The sequence below is a fragment of the Scylla paramamosain genome, chromosome 2 (genome assembly GCF_035594125.1).
Source record: "Scylla paramamosain isolate STU-SP2022 chromosome 2, ASM3559412v1, whole genome shotgun sequence".
Taxonomy (NCBI): domain Eukaryota; kingdom Metazoa; phylum Arthropoda; class Malacostraca; order Decapoda; family Portunidae; genus Scylla; species Scylla paramamosain.
In genome coordinates this window covers 29,894,317-29,917,312 of record NC_087152.1, presented here as the reverse complement: position 1 = coordinate 29,917,312, position 22,996 = coordinate 29,894,317, and the positions used below count along the sequence as shown (strand labels likewise).

Genomic DNA, 22,996 nt, shown 5'->3' with positions numbered 1-22,996 from the left:
GAGAGTAAATACATGTATGAAACATGTTCTGCTTAACCACCCCAGTTATTCAGTCAGTTTAAGACTGAAATTACAAGTATCGAAATAAAAGACCAAATTAGAGTAGATGGGTATGGATATGTCGAATATATTTTTAAATAGTTTTCTTTTCAAATACCGGTGTCTTAATCGCAGGAGATCAAGGTAAAGGTAAATGGTTAGGTAATAGCTTTTGAGAGAAAAAGGAGGAGGGATATTTATATAAAATAAGAAATAATTCAAAGTAATATTGTGTCAAGTTAATAAATGTAAAATGTCAGCTTGATCATGTACAATATTATAAAACCACAAGAGAGCCACTAGTTCAAAAAGGAACCGTAGGATTTATAGGAAGTGTGAAAATATTTAAGGCCCTTGTGGTGTCATGGACAAGACATCATACACTGAGCAAGTAATAGATGGACTGCTTAACTGAAAGACAGAATGGCAATCAATGAATGGTAAAAAGACAGAGCAGACAGGGAACAATATGGTCATGTATGTTACCATGGGGCAGCTCTGGACCACATATATAGGCAGTCAACAGAGAGAAGTGGGGTGAAGACTGGGGAAGGCCTTTGTCCCAAAGTGGAAAATAGAGGCTAATGATGATGTGATGTCATAATATTACTAACACTGACAAGGAAGGGACCAAATTAACATCCAGTTAATGGAAATTAATTTCTGGTGTTGTGAAAAAGGACACATGATAAGATTAATTAATATAAGTGCATATGGAAAGTTTGACATTTGAGGCAAATGGAAAGGATTTCATTGTTAGGAAGGGTTTTCCAGTCTTAATTTTGTCTACATGTTATCTGTGTAAGATGACATCATCTCAGATGTGGGTAAGATTTAAAGGGTTTCTTCATCAGGATTCAGGAAGAAATGGATCATCCTTCTCCTTTCATGTTTTGCCTCTGTGGTATTTGTAACATTTAAGATTTCTGATAGTCACCCTGGGTTCATCCATCCATGGTGGCACAGGATCTTTAAGTAACTGCTGTAAATGAACATTATGCAGTAGGATGCTTGAGCCAACTGGGGAGAATGAGAGAGAACCTCTTACAGAATGAAGGATGGACCATTATTGCTCATCACACAGGAAAGGTGGGAGAGTAAGAGGAGTGGAACAAGCCAATGTAAAGTTTTCACATTCTTGTTCCTTTTGTTTCTCCCTTGAAGGAACTGGGGAGGCATCAAAACAATTAGATATTAGAGTATTCACAAGTCATGCTTTCTACTTTTAAAAATAAACAAAAGAAAAGGCCATCTCATTTCTTCCTTTATTTAGCAAACTTCAACATTACAGATGTAACAGTAAAAAACTAGACAAAATAGATAATCACTCTGCAGGTGATGAGTGCCAGGGCTGCCCCTTCCAGCCACCCACCTGACACAATGAACAACACTTGCTGCAGGGACACACAGACACAGAGAAAGACAGCAGCTCCCTATCAAGACTAGGTATGCCTCAACTCCATCACTGTATTACTAGGCCAATGTGTGCCAAGGAGGGAACAATTTCTAGCCTCCCTTGTCTACTTGCCTCCTGAGATTGTATGATACATTCATAATCTTCATACAGATATATAGTGTAGAATCTATGCATTTATATTCAGTGAAAATTCATAGTTCAGATAAAATAAAAAAACTCATAGATTGAGGAATGACTTGGAAACAATAAATGTATATACTTCTTTTGATTAAGGTGTAATAGCTCATTACACAGCTGAAATCTCAAAATTTACCCTATTAGCTATAAGCTGATATATCTGGTAATCAGAAGCTGCTTTAGCATGCTTGTTCATCTTTTTCTTTGTCTGCATGTCTGTTTTTCTCTCTCTCTCTCTCTCTCTCTCTCTCTCTCTCTCTCTCTCTCTCTCTCTCTCTCTCTCTCTCTCTCTCTCTCTCTCTCTCTCTCTCTGTTACACACACACACACACACACACACACACACACACACACACACACAGAGGAGCTACCTCTTGACAAGGAACATGCACACCAATACGAAGCTGCAGCCACAGGAAGACATTTGTCACAACGCTGCATTAGGCCGAGGGAATGTTGCTGGCTTAATAAAGGCCAAAACTTCATATTCATGTATTATTGAAATCCTCAAGTACCATAAACAGAGGACTGTTATTTAAATTTCTGCAATCCCATACTTAAATGTCTTACTTTCTTATTGGATGCAAGGTACCCCCCACATTCTGTTCATCCTTCTCAGTCCTTCCCACACAACTATCACTAAAGCCGCAGCCTGACCTTAACCTATAATGCACTTTTCCCATGTTAGATTTGTTCCATGAAAGAATTATGGTAATTTTAAGATTCATATATAAAAATTTTGTTTATTTTCTTCTGACATGTAGCAACTTTCTCTCTCAGACAGAGAAATGATCTGGAGAATTGTTCCTACCACATTTGTCTTACCAGGTTTCAAAAGTCCCTGAGACCATAAAAAGGGAAAAATGTCAACATTTTCTAAATTATTACAATATGTAACAATAAAATCCTCAGGATGTGGTCTTCAAGTGCACTGGTCAAGAAACAACTAAATACCACAGTGGAAGGTGCACCAAAAAATCATATTGTCTGGTCTCTTAAACTGGTTAATTAATTTAACTAAGTAGGTCTCTCAAAAGAATGGTAACATAATCATATAGACAGAGATGCAAAGCATACAGACATGTGAGCCCCTACCTGCCACTTTGACCTCAGCCTCCTGTGAATAAGTCGAGTGCAATTTTAAAAATAAAAGTGAGCAACTGCAGGATAAACCACTGAGTTCTGTTTCTGGAGGTGAGATAGTACAGGTAAGGCTTCTAAGGCCTCACATGATGATTTTGGGCTCCAACACAGATGCTGCAATGCTCTTGTGGGGCAGCACCATCCCTCCATTGATGTACAGTTCATCCTTCACTATGACGTCCTCACCCAGCACAGACACATTCTCCATTCTTACCTGTCAATACAAAAAATTATACTTGTTCACACATTCCACACCCTTTAGGTAGATGTGAAGCATTCCATGTAATGCTTTAAATACACCATAGAAATGATGGCAAAAACACCAGTCCTTGTTCAACACACTGTATTTGAAATGTGGCAGTTACTCTTCTCCTTTTCCTTTCTAAGACTTACCTACCATCAAGCATGGAACTTAACAACCACCACCTACACTTTAATGGTGCTAGTAAAAACTCCCATTTTCTATCAGAGGAGTGCTATTAACCAGTCCATGTAGTGATCAAAATGAATTTAATATTTTCTACAATGGACTACTGATAATGATGGTAATGATGATAAATCATTTAGAAGACTTATCTTCTATTCTTTATGGCATAAGCCAGTCTACTAAGCATGAATCAAATTATTAAAGTAAATTTTAGCAAACTGTCATAGACAAAGATGAAAATACTTGGATGTTACTACTTTCACTCCCCTCAACAATACAAGCATAAAATATACTGATAAAAATGTGGAAGAGGATGATGAAATAGAATTAAAAAAACTAGGCAATAAATTAAGAATAACCAATATCTCTATATATTCTAAAATATATTGTCTTTCGAACCTACAAAGGAAGACCTGTGGAATAACCTACATTTATTCCTAGTTGTATATTTTGTCATACTTCAGTCCTCTAATTTTACCACCCTAATTTCCCTACATGTCCTATAATACTTCCTATTTTACTGACAGTTATGCAGTACCTACTTTCTCTCACACTGACTGCATCTGACTTAAGACTTTTCTTTATCACCTCATCCTCTTCCATCTTCCTTAGGCAACCAAAGCACCTCTGACTGTCACATTTAACTGCTATTGCTATTAGCCAAATCATTCTGGCTTCTTTATAAGGGAAGTAAAAAAAAGTTGGTGTTTTTTTCTGTTCTTTTCTGTTCTTGGATGTTCTCTACCATCATCCAAGGTGAAACAACTTGTATTTAAAAAAAATCTGGCAACTTACACACATACAAGACTTTCCTTGAGTATGGGTGTACATGATCAGTGTGTAATGGAGCACAATAGGTGCTGTTATACTTTGGCATATCTGTATATCTATTTAATCAAAATAAGAGCATTACAATGTGAGATGTGGTTTTGTTAATAATGTCACAGTGTGTAAGCAATGACCTTTAAGTACATTATCCTTTTTAACACTCTTTACAATGCAGTGACGACACAAAACAAATTATAGGGAGGTAATGAGTGTTATTTACCAATTTTGATAAAAAGTTTGATAAATGCAGATAACAAAATGTAATGCTATATCCATCACACTATTAAGCACTGATCATTATAGACCTGTGCACAAGTGAAATCCAGTTCATGGATGAGTTGCTTGATGTAAAGCAAATTTATTTTGTCATGGATGGCTGAAGAAACTGTTTTCAGAGAATAGGGAAAAGCTGTCCAGTGCATCACATAGCCCCCTAAAAAAAAAAAAAAAAAAGTGAATAGATAAGAAAAGCCATATATGCTTCCCTCTTCCACAGTCATACTCACCCATTGTCCCACAATGCACTTCCAGCCAATGATGCAGTTCTCCAACCAGGTGTGGGAGCGGATGGTGGCTCCCCGCAGGATGGTACATCTCTTGATGCATGCTCCGTCTTCCACCACCACATCTGGTCCGATGGTCACGTTGGGACCAATTCGACAGTTCTTTCCAATCTTGGCTGAAGAGTCCACCAGCACATTGCCAACAACACCTGTAAGCAGGTAAGTATAATGTATGTAATGCATGTATATGTCTCCCAGGTATGTAAATTCCACCCATGAGCATTTCCCTCATGATGAATTTCTTTACCTAACCTATCCTACTCACACCTAAAGTAATTTATCACAGTGTGAATATTTGTGAGTGGAAGGTTCATTAACCTTTGAGAAACTAATGGTAAAGGGCATTATGATAACCAATACACTAATCCTAAGACAGTCACCAGGTATTGTACTTCTAAAACAATCAAGGTTATACTAATCCCAGAAAAAAAAATATTACTAGGCATTTAAATTCCCATAAAAACCATTCTAAATGCCTATTAATTCTGAGTATATAATGTTCTACATTAATTCCAAAGTAGACAATATTTTTTACTTTATTACATGGTTAAAATAAACGATCAATATCAAGTCTTGACAGAAACACCTATCCCAGAACAAGCAACCCTAGTTACACTTTGTTTCATAAAACACTCCTACAAATACTGATTTCACAGGATGAACAACACTACATATTTCTTATAGTTTAAAACTAAATTAATATAAAATGCCCTTCTTGGGGACAACATTGAAACACTGAGAAACTTATCTCAAGGTGAGAAAAATCTCTGCCCATGAGAGGCTGTAGCCAGCCACAATGAAGCCCTGGATCACAGGAAGAGAAGAACAGCACCTTAAATATTGGGACCATAATGATGGACAGGTCCCAGGATAATTTTTACCGTTGTACTTTTGGTTACTACACAGATTTTCCCCATATGGGTCAATTTTTAGGGTTTGGGTTTCCCTATATTATGAACATACACATTTTTAATTCATTAATTAATTATTTTTTATGATTAAAGCTGAGCTTCTCTGAAGAGAAAGTGGCATGATCCCTTTCCAGATGTATGTACAGAGATGTATCATAACATTACACCATATATGGGATCCCACTGCTGCCATCAATGCAATGTCCTTTTTGGCCACTTCACTGAAACACTGAGAAATTGATGTCATCAGGATTAATCTTCAGCCATTAAAGGCTCTAACCATCTGGGAATCAAACCCCTGACTAGAACAAGACAACACCTTACATGTTGGAACCCTAATGATCATCAGTTCCCAAGATAATTTAGGGGCATCTTTTCTCCCAGTCACTACAAATACATTAAAAGACTAAGAAGATGAAAGAATGCTTCTATTACTCAGACACAGGTAAGTCACTGTCTCCGTGTGAAGAGATCAATTAATGCATGTAATTCTGAGTTTCCCCTGTAAAGAAAAGAATGGTCTGCCAGCACACTCTGTGAGCATATGGGAAGAATGTGGATCTTATTTCCTCTCCTTCATAAAAGGTGACTGGAAGAGGCAGAGTGAGGGTACTGATAGCCCTTGTCTGTATTTTTATTTCTGAGAACAGAGATGAGGCTTGTCATCTTGTCTTTGCTATCATCTTTTATGGTGATTTCAGTCTGGTGCTGGTGTAGAGATCAATACAGAGTTTAGAGTTGAAAACTTGCTAGTATCAATAAAGATAATATGGCTTTGTGACTGGTGATTTGAACAAATTAATTGTTTGGTGCTGAATTGAAGTACAGTACTGATGATGACTGTCATGCCCATAGTGTTATATACAGTATGGTTAACTGTGGTACAAGAATTTTATTACCTAAGGACACACAAATAATCAATTATAATACCTTCTGATAAATATACATTTCCATCTTCCATATTGCATTGCAAACTGACTGTTTTCTACCAGAAACCTTATTTACTTGTAATATCCCAATTACAGATAAATACAGCCTATAAATAACAAATAAAGGTTTTAGAAGGATATTAAATCAGTCTGGTATAAATTTTACATGGGAATACACAGGTCTATCAGATGGTGAGAGCACTGTGGTGATAGCTCTGCCCAGTGATAGTGTTGTCATGTTTGTGTGTTCATAGATGACAAAGTTACTGAATTTAAGTTTGTTACGCTATATGCTGTGATAATAATGGGGATAAAAGTCTATGATAACAGTAATATAAGAACTACATAAAACTGAATTTTTTTGTATTTGTTTTTGCTCTTTACCTGGTCCCTTGTAGAGCTTGGCACTGTTGTTAATCTTGCAGGAGTTGAGGTAGAGGCACATGCCAGTGAGGAAGTCCTTGGGTTGTCCAATGTCCATCCAGAAACCAGAAAGTTCCTGTGCATACAGCTGCCCATCCCTGGCCATGAAGGGAAACACCTCCTTCTCAATGCTCATTGGCCGACACTGCAGGATTGGCAAGGATATGTGCATACTCTGTGAATCTCAGCACTCAACCTGTGCACTATGAACATATTTGTGTTGTGGTGATATGTGCTCTTCCACACCCAAATGAAGCAGTATTTATTTATTTATTTATTTTATTTTTTTTTTACATGTCATATGTCATCCCATACAAGAAGAATCTTAAATGAATAATGAAAAGAAGTAAATTAATGAATAAACAGGTAGAAAATTAACTACACCACAATGTAAAGTGTAACAAGAAATGGATTTAACTGGATTTTTTTTTTGTCAGAACCTGAACTAAAAATGCTGAAAAAACAATATAAAAAATTGTGCTGCAGATGAAAAAGTGGGAAAATACTACATTATACTTGATGTTAATGACTGTAATATGTAACATTATTTGGCTATCATGCAACTTCATGTGCACCAAGTGCATTAAACTTGTGGAAGCTACATAGCACAATTTTCTCTACTGTATACATGATCTCTGTTTAACCTTCTCAACTACAACAGCCTAGACTGACCTCTATCCTCTGCAGGATGGATGGGTTAAAAATGTACATTCCTGCATTGATCTTGTTTGACACAAACTCCTGAGGTTTCTCCACAAAGCTGTCAATTTTCCCTGTTTCGTCATACACCACCACACCATACTTGGAGGGCTCCTCCACCTTGGTCACCTGCAAGGCAATGGCCAGCGATAATCTTACTAAGTTGTGGAGGGCAAATTTTTATCACTAACTTTACATGTATAACAGTTTAATTTCCATGAAGGTAAATACAAGGATAAAGAGAAAATCTTTAACAAGACATACATGCCATGCTTCAGTACAAATTTTCTATGGATGTATAAAAAAAAAAAAAAAAAAAAAAAAATTGCAAACACTCCACATAATTCTTGGACATGGCTAATTTTTGTCAACATTTACATATTTATGAACTACATTAGATGGCATTATATGGATGATACAACATGAAATATCTGTACATACATTAAATATTTTGACATTAATTCACAAGACACTATGAATGTAATGATCAAAAGTGAGTATGATGACATGTCTTTAAAATCTATAAAGAAAAGATATGAAGCTGTACATTCCACACAGCAAAAAGACAGGATTCCTACCCACCATTATAGTTCCTTCCCGGCCATGCTTCTTGTGGAACTTGACCATCTGATTGAAGGGGAAGTCACAGATCACATCCGAGTTAAGCACAAAGAATGGCTCATCATTGCAGGCAAGGATGTTCTGGGCCAGCTTGATGGGTCCTGCAGTGCCTAGTGGCTCCTCCTCCAAGGAGAAAGTGATCTCAATACCAAGCTGTGGGTTAAGAGGGAAAGAAATAACTTGGGTTGTTAGTTGGGAGAGAATGACAATGTTTATGGTTAAAGGCTGAGGAATAGTGGTAGTGTCTGGGTTAAATGGTAGTAACAATGGTTGTGTTGAAGGGTGGAGAGTGGAAGTCTTTGGAATGAGAGTTCATGGCACATGGTAATGATTTTAACATGAAGGTTAAGGAAGAGAGGAAAAGTTATGGAGGAAAACACAGCATGAAAGTATTTCCTATGAACCAAGTTAGTGTTTAATTAGGTATACAAGCTACTTTCAGTTACCTGCTGATTAATGATTCATTATCTATGATGCCTTACTTCTGTCTAGAGCAGTCTACCCAAACCATGGCCCATGGGCCACACGAGACCACTCCATGTTGCTCGTGGCCACTTGACAAAAATAACATTGCATGTGGCCAGCCAGATAATTTCTTGGGTCATTGGTGTGGCCCACTGGTACATAAAGCAATACTAGTCTTAGTCATCTGTGCACAGCTCTCAGATGACCACTTGGACAATGTTCTCTTGCTGACTGTTAGTTCCATCACTCCTGATTTTGATAAACTTTGTGTTGAGAAATGTCACCAGGTGTCTCATTAATAAAATCTCTTGAATTTTTTTTTTCTGCATGTATGGTTTTTTGAGTTTTTTATTGCTGTGGCCCTCAGACCCTCTCAGACTTGTTGTTGCAGCCCATGGTACTCCGCAGGCTTGGGACCCCTGCTTTAGAGCAACCACTGTAAGCACCCAGGATCTCATGACCTTTCAAATAGCTCTTAGTGGTCTTTTGTATACATCTATTCTCAGGTGAGGAAATATTTTTTTGTTTAGTCAGTCAATATTTATATGGTATCCAAAACACTATTTGCATGAAGACATATCCACATATTCAATGTCACAAAAAAGGCAAACATAATGCATATATATTTTGTGCTAAGTTCCAAAGTTGTTACATGTTACTTGTACCTGTAAGTTGATACAGTCATACTTTGTGATTCAAATGTCCTTTAATTCAAACATCTCCCAATTTGAACAGGGTTGGCAAACAAATTTTGCCCTCCAATTTGAACACAAACACTTATTCAAGTGATGCCACTCGGTCAGTCCCCCTTCCTTCCCCTTCTCCCTTCTATCTTTCCCACCCACCCACCCAACCTCTCTCTCTCTCTCTCTCTCTCTCTCTCTCTCTCTCTCTCTCTCTCTCTCTCTCTCTCCTCCACTTCCTTGTTCTGTGTACTATTCTCCCCTCCCTATATGTCCCTTCCTCTTTTCTTTGGTCTCAAACTTCCCTCCCTGTCCCCTCTGCTCCCCTGTATCTGTTAGAGATAAGGGGACAAGGGGATGGTTCTCTCTCTCTCTCTCTCTCTCTCTCTCTCTCTCTCTCTCTCTCTCTCTCTCTCTCTCTCTCTCTCTCCATCCATTCTATGTCATTTTTGCTTCACCCTTTCTCACTCTCATATAATTCAATTTTCAGTCTCATTCTATTTAGCAATTCTCAGAATTGTTCTTACTTTGAGAGAGAGAGAGAGAGAGAGAGAGAGAGAGAGAGAGAGAGAGAGAGAGAGAGAGAGAGAGAGAGAGAGAGAGAGAGAGAGAGAGAGAGAGAGAGAGAGAGAGAGAGAGAGAGAGAGAGAGAGAGAGAGAGAGAGAGAGAGAGAGAGAGAGAGAGAGAGAGAGAGAGAGAGAGAGAGAGAGAGAGAGAGAATTTTAGTGCAAAATAAAAATCGTGTATACTACAACAACTATTTTCAAGACTGAAGACAGCAGGAACTTTCACTGATTCATCATTTTGAGGCTGGTGTTTATTTACAATGGTATTTTGTGTAAAAATATTAAGGTCATTGTTTTAGTATCCGACCTTTTTTGTGTCTTTTTAGGATGATTCAAGTTCCGTCTTATATGCCAAAATATATGGTACTTCATGTTTTCTCTTTTACTATATTCTTTTCCTATAATTTAGGTTATTTTCATTCAATTCATGTTTAGGGCACAACATAAATTCATAAAAAAAATGGAGAGAGAGAGAGAGAGAGAGAGAGAGAGAGAGAGAGAGAGAGAGAGAGAGAGAGAGGAGAGAGAGAGAGAGTGAGAGAGAGAGAGAGAGAGAGAGAGAGAGAGAGAGAGAGAGAGAGAGAGAGAGAGAGAGAGAGAGAGAAAAGTGGGGTGGATTTTGGGATCTGCAACCAATTAGTTTTTTTCACATTATTTTGAATGGGATAAATTGCTTCCCAAATCGAATATTCCCAATTTGAACAGCCCAAAAGAATCAACTAAGTTTGAATCACTAGGTACCACTGTATATTGAAATATATGAAAGCCGTCTACAATGGGAAGTAGTATGTGTCATTACAAAGAGGTAAAATTCAACTATGTACAACTTGATCATCTCTGAATTTAAATATCTCAACTACTCTTAAAGTTGGAAAAAAAAAAAAGAAAAAAAAAAAACATGCACTGAGATTTACATAGATTATGTTTTCATATCTAACATCAGCAGTGTGTATTTACCTAGTTTTGTGTGTATGTGTGTGTGTGTGTGTGTGGTGTGTGTGTGCATATTGCTCACTTGTTTAAAAATAACATTTCTAGTTTCAAAAAAATATTTTCAGTAACATGTATTTTGCAATGATAGATTCTGATGACTTGAAAATATGTAAAATGTGTATGGATGGGAAGTTAAATATAATATGACAAAAATTAAATGAAGGCAAACAATTCAAAAGTAAGAAAAAAGGAATACTCTGGCAACTCTGACAAAAAATGTCAGGTAGAAAAATCTGGATTATCATAAGTTCACTGGAGGTGATAGTTAAAAGAAAAAATAAAACTCAGATAACAAGATCAGCACAAGCATGTATGAGTGTACATAAATGTTTTTTTTGAGAGACTGCCAGGAAATCAAGTGTTCATGCAGCAAGCAGAGAGAAAGAGACAGGCACAAGTCAGTGGATGCAAGATGTAACAGATACTGTACATGCCACACCAACACTTCACACCAAACAAGGTGAAATGTTAGAGAATCAACAAAAAAGCCACATACACAAACAGTGAATATATTACAAATAAGAGTTGCTCACTATACTATGTAAGGAATCTGCATACAGGCAATATGGCATGTCAAATTTCCATGAAAGAAATTATTAGTGTCAGAGAAAATATTTGTAACAATGATATGGATGCAAAAGCAAGAATACAGTAAAATGGACTAAAGAGAGAACAGACATAAAAAGTAAGATATAACAACTTTGTAAATTTAGTCTCAATCTGGTTGCTTTGAATTACAAAGATCAATAATAGAAGCAGAAAAGGAGGAAAAACATGCATACCTTAACTTTTAATTCCTCCTCCTTCTCTTTATCATTCTAACTCTTATATAATTATTATGGGAATGGACAAAAGTTTCATAAATTAAGAATACCCTATTCAGCTAACTACTTGTTCTCTTCATAAACCTGTAAGATGAAAACTTCATTGCAGAGGAACAGTAGAAACTTTATGGATGGACATAATTTTACCACCATGACAAACAACAATACAACCAGTGAATGTGAATGAGAGTGCATAAAGATTTCTAATAACTAATTTTATTACATCAATTTGTGATGTACAAGGAACCTTGTGCATTCACTAATTCCGATGGGAAAGTACAAAGCAGAAATCTTGCTTTTAATTTGTTTTCCTGTTTTGAGATCACCACAGAGTAGTAAATAACAACCACACTGAAGGTCCAGAATGGCAGACAGGTGTTCATGGATCACTTCAAACAAGTGGATGTGTCATCCCATAAAATTTGTAATAATAAAAACATGTACTTTACAGAAATTTTGAGTTCTAACTTAGAAAGGATAATATCAGTTATAACAAGTAAGATTTGGTCAGAGACAAAAATGATTCTCACAGAATCATGATCATAGCTGTCTTGCTGCTTTCCACTGTGCACCAACCATTCAAGGCAAATCCAAGAGATCCACTGAAGTGAGGGAGACAGAACAGTGAGTAAAGGCTGTGTCTAGAAGTGTAATGAAGCTTATACAGAATAAAATATGTAACACAAGATAATAAGCCATCTCATGTGTGTGTGTGTGTGTGTGTGTGTGTGTGTGTGTGTGTGTGTGTGTGTGTGTGTGTGTGTGTGTGTGTGTGTGTGTGTGTGTAATTATATGTCCTGTCAGGACTTCCACAGAACACAAGGCCCGAGTATAGAGCTGAAGATGTTATAAATCTAATGACCTGGAAATGAGGCTTTGTTCTCTAGAAACTTGCTTGACTGATAATATCACACTGTACTGAGTATCACTGACTCTGCAAACATGGTAACAATGTGACTAGCTGATGCTCTCAAGTGCTGATTAACCTACTTGTTTTCTGTCTTAATTCAAACTATGCAGCATTAGTAAGATTGTACAATATTACTTTAACCTTTATATGTAATCCACTATGTTCTGTTTTTTTGTAGGAATATAGCATAAATCTGCTGTAAGTTTAAAATAATGTAGAAGATATAGAACAATCAGTAAGAGCATCACCAGTGACAGTGTTGTCATATTTGTTCATCCCCAGACAGCAAAACTACTGTGCTTGAGACCATGACACCAAGTATAATGGAGACTTATGTTGTCATCAGCTATATGTTCAGGCCCTGTGCTCTAGGAACTCTCTGTTGCATCCCTCTAGACATGCAGTGTGTGGCCAGGTGGGTGACTGTACTTGGGATCTGTGGTTGTCTAGTACTGGAGGCTGAGGTGGTGAATGAGTGGGAGTGTTGTCACATTTCACTGGCCAGTGTTGTGGATCTTCAAGTTTTGCTTCCACTTCTTGAGTGATGATCATCCCTTCCCTTGTGTACTGCAGGAAATGGGAGCTGGTTTGATAAAAATTATGACTGTAGTGGTGATTTAATTTTTTTTCAATATTTGTTGTCCTTTATTGTATTTTACAAGATTGTCAAATTTGTAATATCCCCCTTTTTTTTTAAATCAAACATAACTCTTTCTTTAAATTCATGTAATGTATATAATTTGCACACACACCACTTTCTTTGATAATTTCTCCACATCTTTATCTACTCTTCTTGCCAAGTTTCTTGCTGTGTCTTTTAACATTGAGCTTACTGACACAATTCTACTTCTACTTTTAATATTTTATTAATGTTGTGCACCATAATCATACCTTTTCTTTCATGTATTCTTTTCTTCAACTTGGAACACTGTAACTTCTTTGTGTGTGCATGATATTTACATAGTCATTGTGCAAAGGGCCTGAGTTATATTCATGTGATCCTGTCTCTACGATTACACCATTTTCCCAGTTTTTTTCTTTAGTTGCTATAAACTTCTTGCTTTTGTTATCTTTTCTAGTCTATTCACATTTTCTACCTATACATTATTTCTATAAGGGAAGGTGAACATCTTGTTGTCATTAAATAATCCTTCCTTTCTCAACTTTTTTTCTGTCACATGTTAAATATCCAGTTGTGTGTGTGTGTGTGTTTTATCTAGTTTTATCTAGCTGTATAATACTGGGTTCGAGCAGGGCTCATAGTGTCCTGTCCCCATATCTATATTTATCCAGCATTTCCTTAAATTTATGTCATCAGAGCTCATGGTGACTTATCTTTAGGTAGGACTAAGGTCACTCACATGCATGTGTGTGTGTGTGTGTGGGTGTGTGTGTGGTGTGTGTGTGTGTGTGTGTGTGTGTGTGTGTGTGTGTGTGTGTGTGTGTGGTGCAAAAGCAAATCTGGCAAATTTCTTAACACTTTATCAAATAAAGATACAGTAAGGTATGAGACAATGAACATGACTCATTCCAGCATAGCGTTCGTTATAGTAAATGTGCGTTATGCTGACTGAAGAACCAACCTACAGGAAAAAATTAATTGGTTCCAGGCAACCAAAAAAACAAAGTAAAAATTACACAGTTTTAGAAAAAAATACATCAATATAAGCACATTTGCACTACTGCATTTGAGATAACACAAGAAATATGCAGGGTGTGTATGGTAATTGTTTTTTTTTCTTTTTTTGGGGGGGTCACACAAAAAAGTTACAATTTAGGTTGAAAATCCATTTATTGTAAAAAAGAAAACATACTCTGTAATCAGCACACTTCTGGTGTCCTGTTACTCAATGAATCCGCCCTTGGCATCAATGACGTCCTCATCATTGCCCTCAAAACCTGGCACAGGCCTTCTTCACGACCTCCTTTGAGAGATTGACGAAGATGACCTTGATCTGACTGATCAAATCATCCTTACTCTTGCATGGGGTGCGGTTAGCATCTTGTTCAACCTGCGCCCCATACAAAATAGTCCATAGGATTGTGGTCAGGTGACTTAGGGGGCCACACATCAGAGGCAATGAAGTCAAAGAAATTGTCAGAGAGCCATTTCTGAGATTTTCGAGAGGTGTGACCATGGTGCTGAGTTCTGTTGCCACATGTAGGGTCTACCAGCAGCTCAATCCACGGCTTCACCTGGGTCTGTAGGATGCTGATGTACACTTTGGTGCTCATCCTGAGCCCCTGGGGAAAGAAGAATGGGGGCCTATGACTTGGCCCTTGTTACAAGACTACTCCAAACACCATGACACTTGCAGGAAACTTGGTTTTCATGACTCTTGGGACAGACAGCCAACCACCTGTTGTTCTGAGAGTTGTGGGTCTGGTCCTGGCAGAAGTTTCTTTTCGTCTGAAAAGAACCAGAGCATGTTGTTTCTCCAGGGGTTTGCTTCAGTTTGCTGAGCATCTTCTTGCTCTTCTTGAAGCAGTTCTCCTGCATCTTTGTGGAGAGGAGTTGACCCTTACGCATCTTGTATGAGTTGTATCTGACATCTTCATGCAAACACTTCCTTATGGTGCCCTCAGGACACTTGCAGCTCTCTGGCAATGGACCTCATGGACCGGCTGGGGTCTTCCATCAACCATGGCTTGCAACTGAGTGACAAATTCGATGTCCCTGATGGTGTCCGATCATCGAGAATGATGTTTCCTCTCGGCAACATCTTCATAATCCTAGTCAGAAGAAATCAACTCCCTCCTGATGGTTCTGATGAACTGTTCAGTCACTTTCAGCAGTTCTGAAATCTTGCTGCTGCTGTGTCCAGCAGAGATTAACATAAGTACCGCATGCCTTTTCCATAGAGAAGAAAATGTAAAGCTCTCCATGGATGCAAGGTGTTGCTGGGACAAAGTCTCAACATATGCTGATTGGTTGCTTTTGTTTTGAGTGGTGCGGTTACTCATGTTTCGACACTGAGTCCCTGAAACAACGAAACAATTACCGTACGCACCCTGTATAAAGTACCCTCCCGAGTTAATTCACACCTAGTCCTAAATTCTTATCATCCAAGTTTCACACAGTATCGGTCACATTTACCTACTATTGGCGTCACACATATACATACAGTAAATTCCCATAAGTCCGAGCCATCTCTCTCTCTCTCTCTCTCTCTATTCCTTCTCCTTTTGACCTTTTCCGGAGAACTATTTCACCTCTCTCTCTCTCTCTCTCTCTCTCTCTCTCTCTCTCTCTCTCTCTGAAAGTAAGAAATCCTAAGGACTGCTAAATAGAATGAGACTGATTGAGAATGAAAATGGAATTATATATACAAGAATGAGAGTGAGAAAGGATGAAGCAAAAATGACAAAAGCATAAAATGAATGACAGGGAGACAGAGTGAGGTATCACTCCCTATGGTTCCTTATCTCTGACAGATAATGGAGAGGGGAGGTAACAGGGAGGGAGACTTGAGACAAGATGAAAGAAGGGAGAGGAAAGGAAAAAAGGGAGGAAGGGACAGGCAGTGGATAGGTGAGATTGTGAATTAATCTTGCAAGTTTTATTTTGCTATTATGATTAAATTTTTATTGAAATTTCAGGGCTTACACAAATGGCAAGTTCATCTTGCCAGCTTTGGTTTGTTATTCCAATTAAATTTTTGTTAAAATTCCAGTGCTTGCAGAGTGGCGAGTTTATTATGCCAGTTTTGGTTCATTATTCTGATTAAATAATTCATTAAAATTTCAGTGCATTATTGCAGTTGTATGTAATAACAACTGTGTGTTGTCACATACCCTACTGTACTAAAAAATCTTGTGCATAGACTTCTCATCAAAATCTCCACTTTATCAACATCATTATAACATAATGAATGACAACTTTTGGACCACTACATTAAAAACTTTTGAGCATTACCAGTATTGAGTTCCAATAAGACATTCAAAGGAAGCAAGAACTCTACTTCCAGCTCCAATATGATGCCCAAGCTGAAGGAAGATATCACTACACATGTACTGAAGGCTTTTTATCTAACACCTTTATTACATGCTGAGACTGGAAGTAAATCAGAAATGAGATAAGTGGATGGAATATGGCAGTAAGAAAAGAAATGGGATGAAGCTGGAGAGAGAAATAATGTATCTATTTCTGCTTCATCCCATATTTCCTCTCAGCATCACATTCCATTCACTAGTAAGTTGTAACAATGTGTGCTGTCGCTTAGAAAGGAATGATGTTAAGGTCTGTAATTTTATGTTTTCAAACAAGACAAGCAATATCAAGAAAATCAGTCCTTGGAGAAATCATTATAAAGCCACCATCATGCCAATCAAGGTAATTTGTGACCATGCATACAAAATATTTTTTACTAGTATGAGTGACAAGGTACACTATAACTTAGGGAAGGTAGTATCTAGAAAATAGGTAGCGAGATGCCATAGATATAAATATAGGTCAACTGAGAGAGAGAGAGAGAGAGAGAGAGAGAGAGAGAGAGAGAGAGAGAGAGAGAGAGAGAGAGAGAGAGAGAGAGAGAGAGAGAGAGAGAGAGAGAGAGAGAGAGAGAGAGAGAGAGAGAGAGAGAGAGAGAGAGAGAGAGAGAGAGAGAGAGAGAGAGAGAGAGAGAGAGAGAGAGAGAGAGAGAGAGAGAGAGAGAGAGAGAGAGAGAGAGAGAGAGATTCTAACACAAGACAAACTCACTGGAAAACATACACAAAAAATAATAAGGCAAACAGCACAAAAGTCATAACACTACAGTATTCCTACCACCACCACCACCACCACCACCACCACTCACCCTCTGAGCCTCCTTGGCTAGCTCCTGCTCCATCTGCTCAGCCCGGTAGGACACAGCTAACACCACATGAGTCACACCTGCCGCCACCAGTGCCTCAATCTGGTGCAGCACGATTGGCTTGTTGGCAAACTCCACCAGTGGCTTGGGTCCGGCTGAGTGTCAGTGGCCGTAGGCGCGTCCCATACCCACCAACCAGGATCAGCGCCTTCATCCTGCCCAGTGTCAAGTCTGTGGAAAGCAAAATGATGTATTTTTTTCATCTTCTGCATATCTTGTATTCCTTTCTGCTGGGGGCTGACAAAGGCCAGAGTGCAAACAATGTGTGTATGTGAATGTGTGGTATTTTGTCTGGGCCACCCTGTATGGGACTGCAGGCCTGGTATATAGACAAATCTTGTATCCTAGATAGGCATATCAGATGACCTCCTATGTAAATGAAAGAGAAAGATAACACTGAGTATTTCAGAGAGAGAGTGAGAGAGAGAAAGAAAGAGATGGAGGCAGGTGAGACATGTTAATTTATGGATTAGAGGTCTTTCATGATGTGCTGAGTAGATGATAACAAATGGGTATAACTGGGCAGCGATCATCCACTTATAAGTAAAGTATGACAGAAGTAGGCATAAGAAAATATGGGAAGATAGAAATGTGTACACACACACACACACACACACACACACACACACACACACAAACACACACACACACACACACACACACACACACACACACACACACACACACAGAAGTGACAAGGGAGGAGGGGGAGTGATCATTATGGACTAAAAGTGTGTTAAAGTGGAGAGGGTAATAAAAAGTGAAGACAAGTCTGAAATTCTACAAGTGATGATTAGAAGTGGACATGGAAGAATAATGAATTATGTAGGAGTGTATGTGCCACCTATGACCAATGATTGGCGAAAAGAAGAGCACAAAGCAGATGCTGGTATATGTGCTAAAAGGTCTCGAAAAAGATAGTGATGGAATGTAGCGATATAATTATTGTTGGTGATTTCAATTGTAAGGAGATAAATTGGGAGACAATGACAACTACTGGAAGTGAAGACTCATGGAGTAATAGACTGTTAAGCTGGGCAGTGGAAAACTTAATGACTCAATAGGTTGATTGTGATACCAGATTTAGTGGAAGTGATAAACCCATCAAGACTTGATTTAGAGTTTACCGAAGGGGCATGGAAATTATTGAAACTATACACTATGATAGCCCTCTAGGTAAAAGTGATCATGTGTTGATGGAATTTAACTTGAAAAATGAAAATGTAATCATTGATGAAAATTATAAGGTGAAAAGATTTGAATATAGTAAAGCTGACTTTGAAAAATTAAGAAAATATTTTGTTGCCATGGATTGGAAAGACTTTGAAGACGAAAAGAAGATGTTCGGGGAAAAATGGGATGAATTTATAAGGATATATAATTCTGCTGTGGAGAAATTTGTACCTAGAGGAAGAGTAAGATGTAGAAAGGGTAAAGAATGGTTCAACACAAAATGCAAAGAGGCTAGAAATTAGTAAGCTAAATGCTTGGAATAGATGGAAGAGGAAAACTGAGAGCAGATGGGAGGAATATATTGATGCTAGAAATAAGTGTGTTGAGATAATAAGAATGGAAAGAAGAAACTAATGAAAGAGATATAATAAATAAGTGTATAAATGAACGCAAACAGTTCTTTTAATACAATTAATGGGGAAGATGAAGAAGGTGTATCAAGACTAAAAGTTGAAGGAAAAATCTACAAGGATGCATGGAGGTTATGAACAATAGTTTCAAATGGGTCTTTACTGTAGAAGGGGAGTTTGATACTGGGAAGGGATAAGTTGGTGAGGAATATACTATGTACAGTAAAATCCCTCTTCTCCGGCATCAACGGGACCGCCGACCATGCCAGATACTGGAATATTGCCGGATACTTGAATAGAAGTGAAATTATGTCCATAATCACCATCCTACACTCACGCATCTTACCATAACAAAGATCAGCTGATCTGATCAGCTGCTTAAGTGTAAGCACCAACACGCTTCCTCTTTTCTACAACTTTAGGCATGATGAAGGTTGTCAGGCGATAAACAGTGCACACGTGGGACTGAGTCACTGAGTAAACACAATGCAGTGGGCCGTGGGTGGCGCGAAGCAGTGCGCTCTGGTGGCGAGAGGACAAAGTATGCCTCGCGCGGGAATTTTAATTCGATTTTATGAGTACACATTGATTTTTTATTGATTTTAAGGCTCGGGGAAAAAGTGTGCCGGATACTTAGAAGCTGCCGGGATACTCGAATGCCAGATGAGAGGAATTTTACTCTACAGTCCCAGTTCATTTACGAGGAAATACTTAAGATGATGGAAGAACTTGATGTAAATAAAGCAACTGGTCCAGATGAAGTATCAAACTGGATATTGAAGGAATGTAGAGAACAACTGGCTGATAAAATTCACAGTCTAGTGGTGATATCACTATCACAGGGAAGAGTACCGAAAGAATGGAAGAGAGCAAATATTACATCAATATTCAAAAGAGGAAATAAGGAAAACCCACTAAATTATAGACCAGTGTCCTTGGACTAGTGCTGTAGGAAAAAATATATGAAAGAACAATAAAGGAAAGATGGATGGAACACTTAGAAAAAGATAAAGTTTTGATAAATTGTCAATTTGGATTTAGGAGGGGAAGATCATGCTCCATGAACATTATTGTCCTTTTATTCAAGGGTAATTGATATTGTGCAGGAGGGAGACAGATGGGTGGATGGTGTCCATTTAGACTTGAAGAAAGCGTTTGATTAAAGTACTGCACCTGAAGATTGCTATGGAAGATAAAAAATCATGGAAACATTGGAGGAAGACTGCTGGAGTGGATGGAGGATTATCTGGATGATAGAGAGATGAGAACAGTAATACAAGCCCATAATTCATCTTAGCTGAAAGATAATGTTTGTAATATATGTGAATGACATAAATGAAGAAATAAACAGTTATATGAACTTATTTGCAGATGATGTTAAGTTAAGCTGATGAGAAGGGTAGAAAATGTAAATGATTGTATGGTATTACAAGATGATTTAAATATGATAAATAGATTGAGGTAAATCTTGGCAAATGGAATTCAGTTTAAGTAAATGTAAAGTAATGGAGCCTGGGGGTAAGAGTAAGAAAAGAATACAATATCATTATGAGGATGGATGGTGTGAAGTTACAGAAATCAAAAGAGGAAATGGATTTGGGAGTAACAGTTACTGAAAAATTGACTCCGGACAGGACACATTGATAAAATTACTGGAGAGACGATGAATTTGTTAAACAGAGTAAGAATGGCATTCTCATATTTAGATGAAGGAATGATTAAAAAGTTGTTGATTTCCATGATAAGACTGAGATTGGAATATGAGGCAGTGGTGTGTGTGGTCTCCTCATATAAAGAGGAATATTATAAAATTAGAAAGAGTACAAAGAGCAGTCACTAAGATGGTTATGAAGAGAGATTAGGTATGTTGGAAATTCCCACCCTTGAAAATAGGAGAGAGAGAGAGAGAGAGAGAGAGAGAGAGAGGCGAGAGAGAGAGAGAGAGAGAGAGAGAGAGAGAGAGAGAGAGAGAGAGAGAGAGAGAGAGAGAGAGAGAGAGAGAGAGAGAGAGAGAGAGAGAGAGAGAGAGAGAGAGAGAGAGAGAGAGAGAGAGAGAGAGAGAGAGAGGGGATTTAATAAACATCTATAGAATAATAAATGGTATGGAAAATGTGGACAAACAATGTTTTATAACTTTAGACACACAAAGTATAAGGGGACACAGTAAGAGGCTGAAGAAAATTAACTATAGAAGAGACATCAAGAAGTATAGTTTTCCTCACAGAAGTGTGAACAAATGGAATGAACTCAGTGAAGACGTTGTCAATGCCGTAACTGTCCGTGCTTTTAAGACCAAACTGGATAGATATAAAGACAGGATACTATGAGATTACTCCCCTCCTGTAAGCCACAACTAGATAATACAACTAGGTAAATACACACACACACACACACACACACACACACACACACACACACACACACACACACACACACACACACACACACACACACACAGAAAGGTCTTCTCTAACTGTTTCACTCACATCATCACTCTGAATACTGCAATCAGGTCTCCTCTCTCTTTTCTCTTTTTCAAAGTTAGGCTGCAACTTCTAATCTTGAAAAGGGAAGGGAGAGAGGAAACTTAATTACAGTGTTCAGAGTAATGAAAGGAGTTCCACACAGAAGCTCTGAGTCTGGAATAATGTGGATAAGAAAATGGCTAATACAAAGAATATTCATAACTGAGGAAAGTTGGATACTAGTAGATAATGGAGATGGGACAGTGAAACCAAAACTCTTTTCCTATCACAACTAGGTAGATACAACTAGACAAGTAAATACACACACATATACAAAGAAGGAAAACAGAAAATGAGAGAAAAAAAGGAAAATGATTCAAATATAACAAAGGGGAACACTGTGGAGGTTAAGAGCAATCCAACAAATAAAGAGGAATGCTAAAAGGGAGTAAAAGTAACACAGCAGAATATGACTGAGCAGAAATGAGCTGGATTTCACATGGAAGCATGAGCTGGAAAAGATGCTTAGTAAAGGCTCATGATAAAAAATTAAATGCCAGAAGAGCTGGTGGAGAAAAAAGGTAATGCAAAAAGAGATTTTGAGAAAGGTGAGTAAAAGTAGCATGTCAGATGATGACTGAGTGGAAATGAGCAAGTTTTTATGCAAGTATTACATTGTAAAGATGTGAGTTTGGTAAATGCTAGAAAATAATGTTTCAGAGCTAATTCAAATATATGAATCTGCTGGTTTCAAATATGCAATGTCATCAAGAACACCTTATATCCTTGAATACAATAATGATATGAATTTGTCAAGTGTAGATGACACTGTCAGCATAAATCTGCACCTTATAATTTCAGTAATTTTCTTAACTTACATGATCTGAAAATATGTAATATTCAAAACAAAATAAATTTACAGAATAATATTAATAAAAACCTTCACTTTTCACACTCTTCACTGAAAATTATGAAATGCTATGTATATACTGCACACTGTGATTAATTTTTGGTATGTCTTTATGATGAAAGATGCAAAAAGAAGGCATGACAACTAAAACAGTGTACACACACTTCCTGCTGCAGTTAATGCTGCTGCTGCTGCTGCTGCTGCTGCTGCTGCTGCTGCTGCTGCTGCTGCTGATGATGATGATAATGATGGTGATGATGATGATGATGATGATGATGATGATGATGATAATATAATAATAATAATAATAATAATAATGATGTACTGAGGAATTCTGCTTCTTCTAGTACTGTAGAGGTGGTGGCCAAGGAAACACAGTTGTAATGCTGCTGCATTATATTAATGTAAATAAACTGTATGAAAGATAATAATGAAGCCGCCAGGAGACGTGTGTCCTTGCCCAAGGCTGGCAGGACAGTGACTGCATCAGCTCAGGTCATGGCCGGGATTCGTGTCCAGAGACAAAGGGATGATGGTTGATCTTACTCCCATGTGGTGATAGCTGAG

The 22,996-nt window shown here is 37.9% G+C and overlaps 1 protein-coding gene across 1 annotated transcript; it reads right to left on the bottom strand.

Moving 5' to 3' along the window:
• Window positions 1-1,290: 1,290 nt before the first annotated feature.
• LOC135112879 (mannose-1-phosphate guanyltransferase beta-like) lies at window positions 1,291-17,637 on the bottom strand. The gene is given in 7 exon segments (XM_064027815.1): window positions 1,291-2,989; window positions 4,537-4,742; window positions 6,818-7,001; window positions 7,529-7,684; window positions 8,138-8,329; window positions 17,415-17,561; window positions 17,563-17,637. Coding segments are annotated over 7 exon segments (1,080 nt in total). The 5' UTR covers window positions 17,626-17,637; the 3' UTR covers window positions 1,291-2,857.
• Window positions 17,638-22,996: the final 5,359 nt, after the last annotated feature.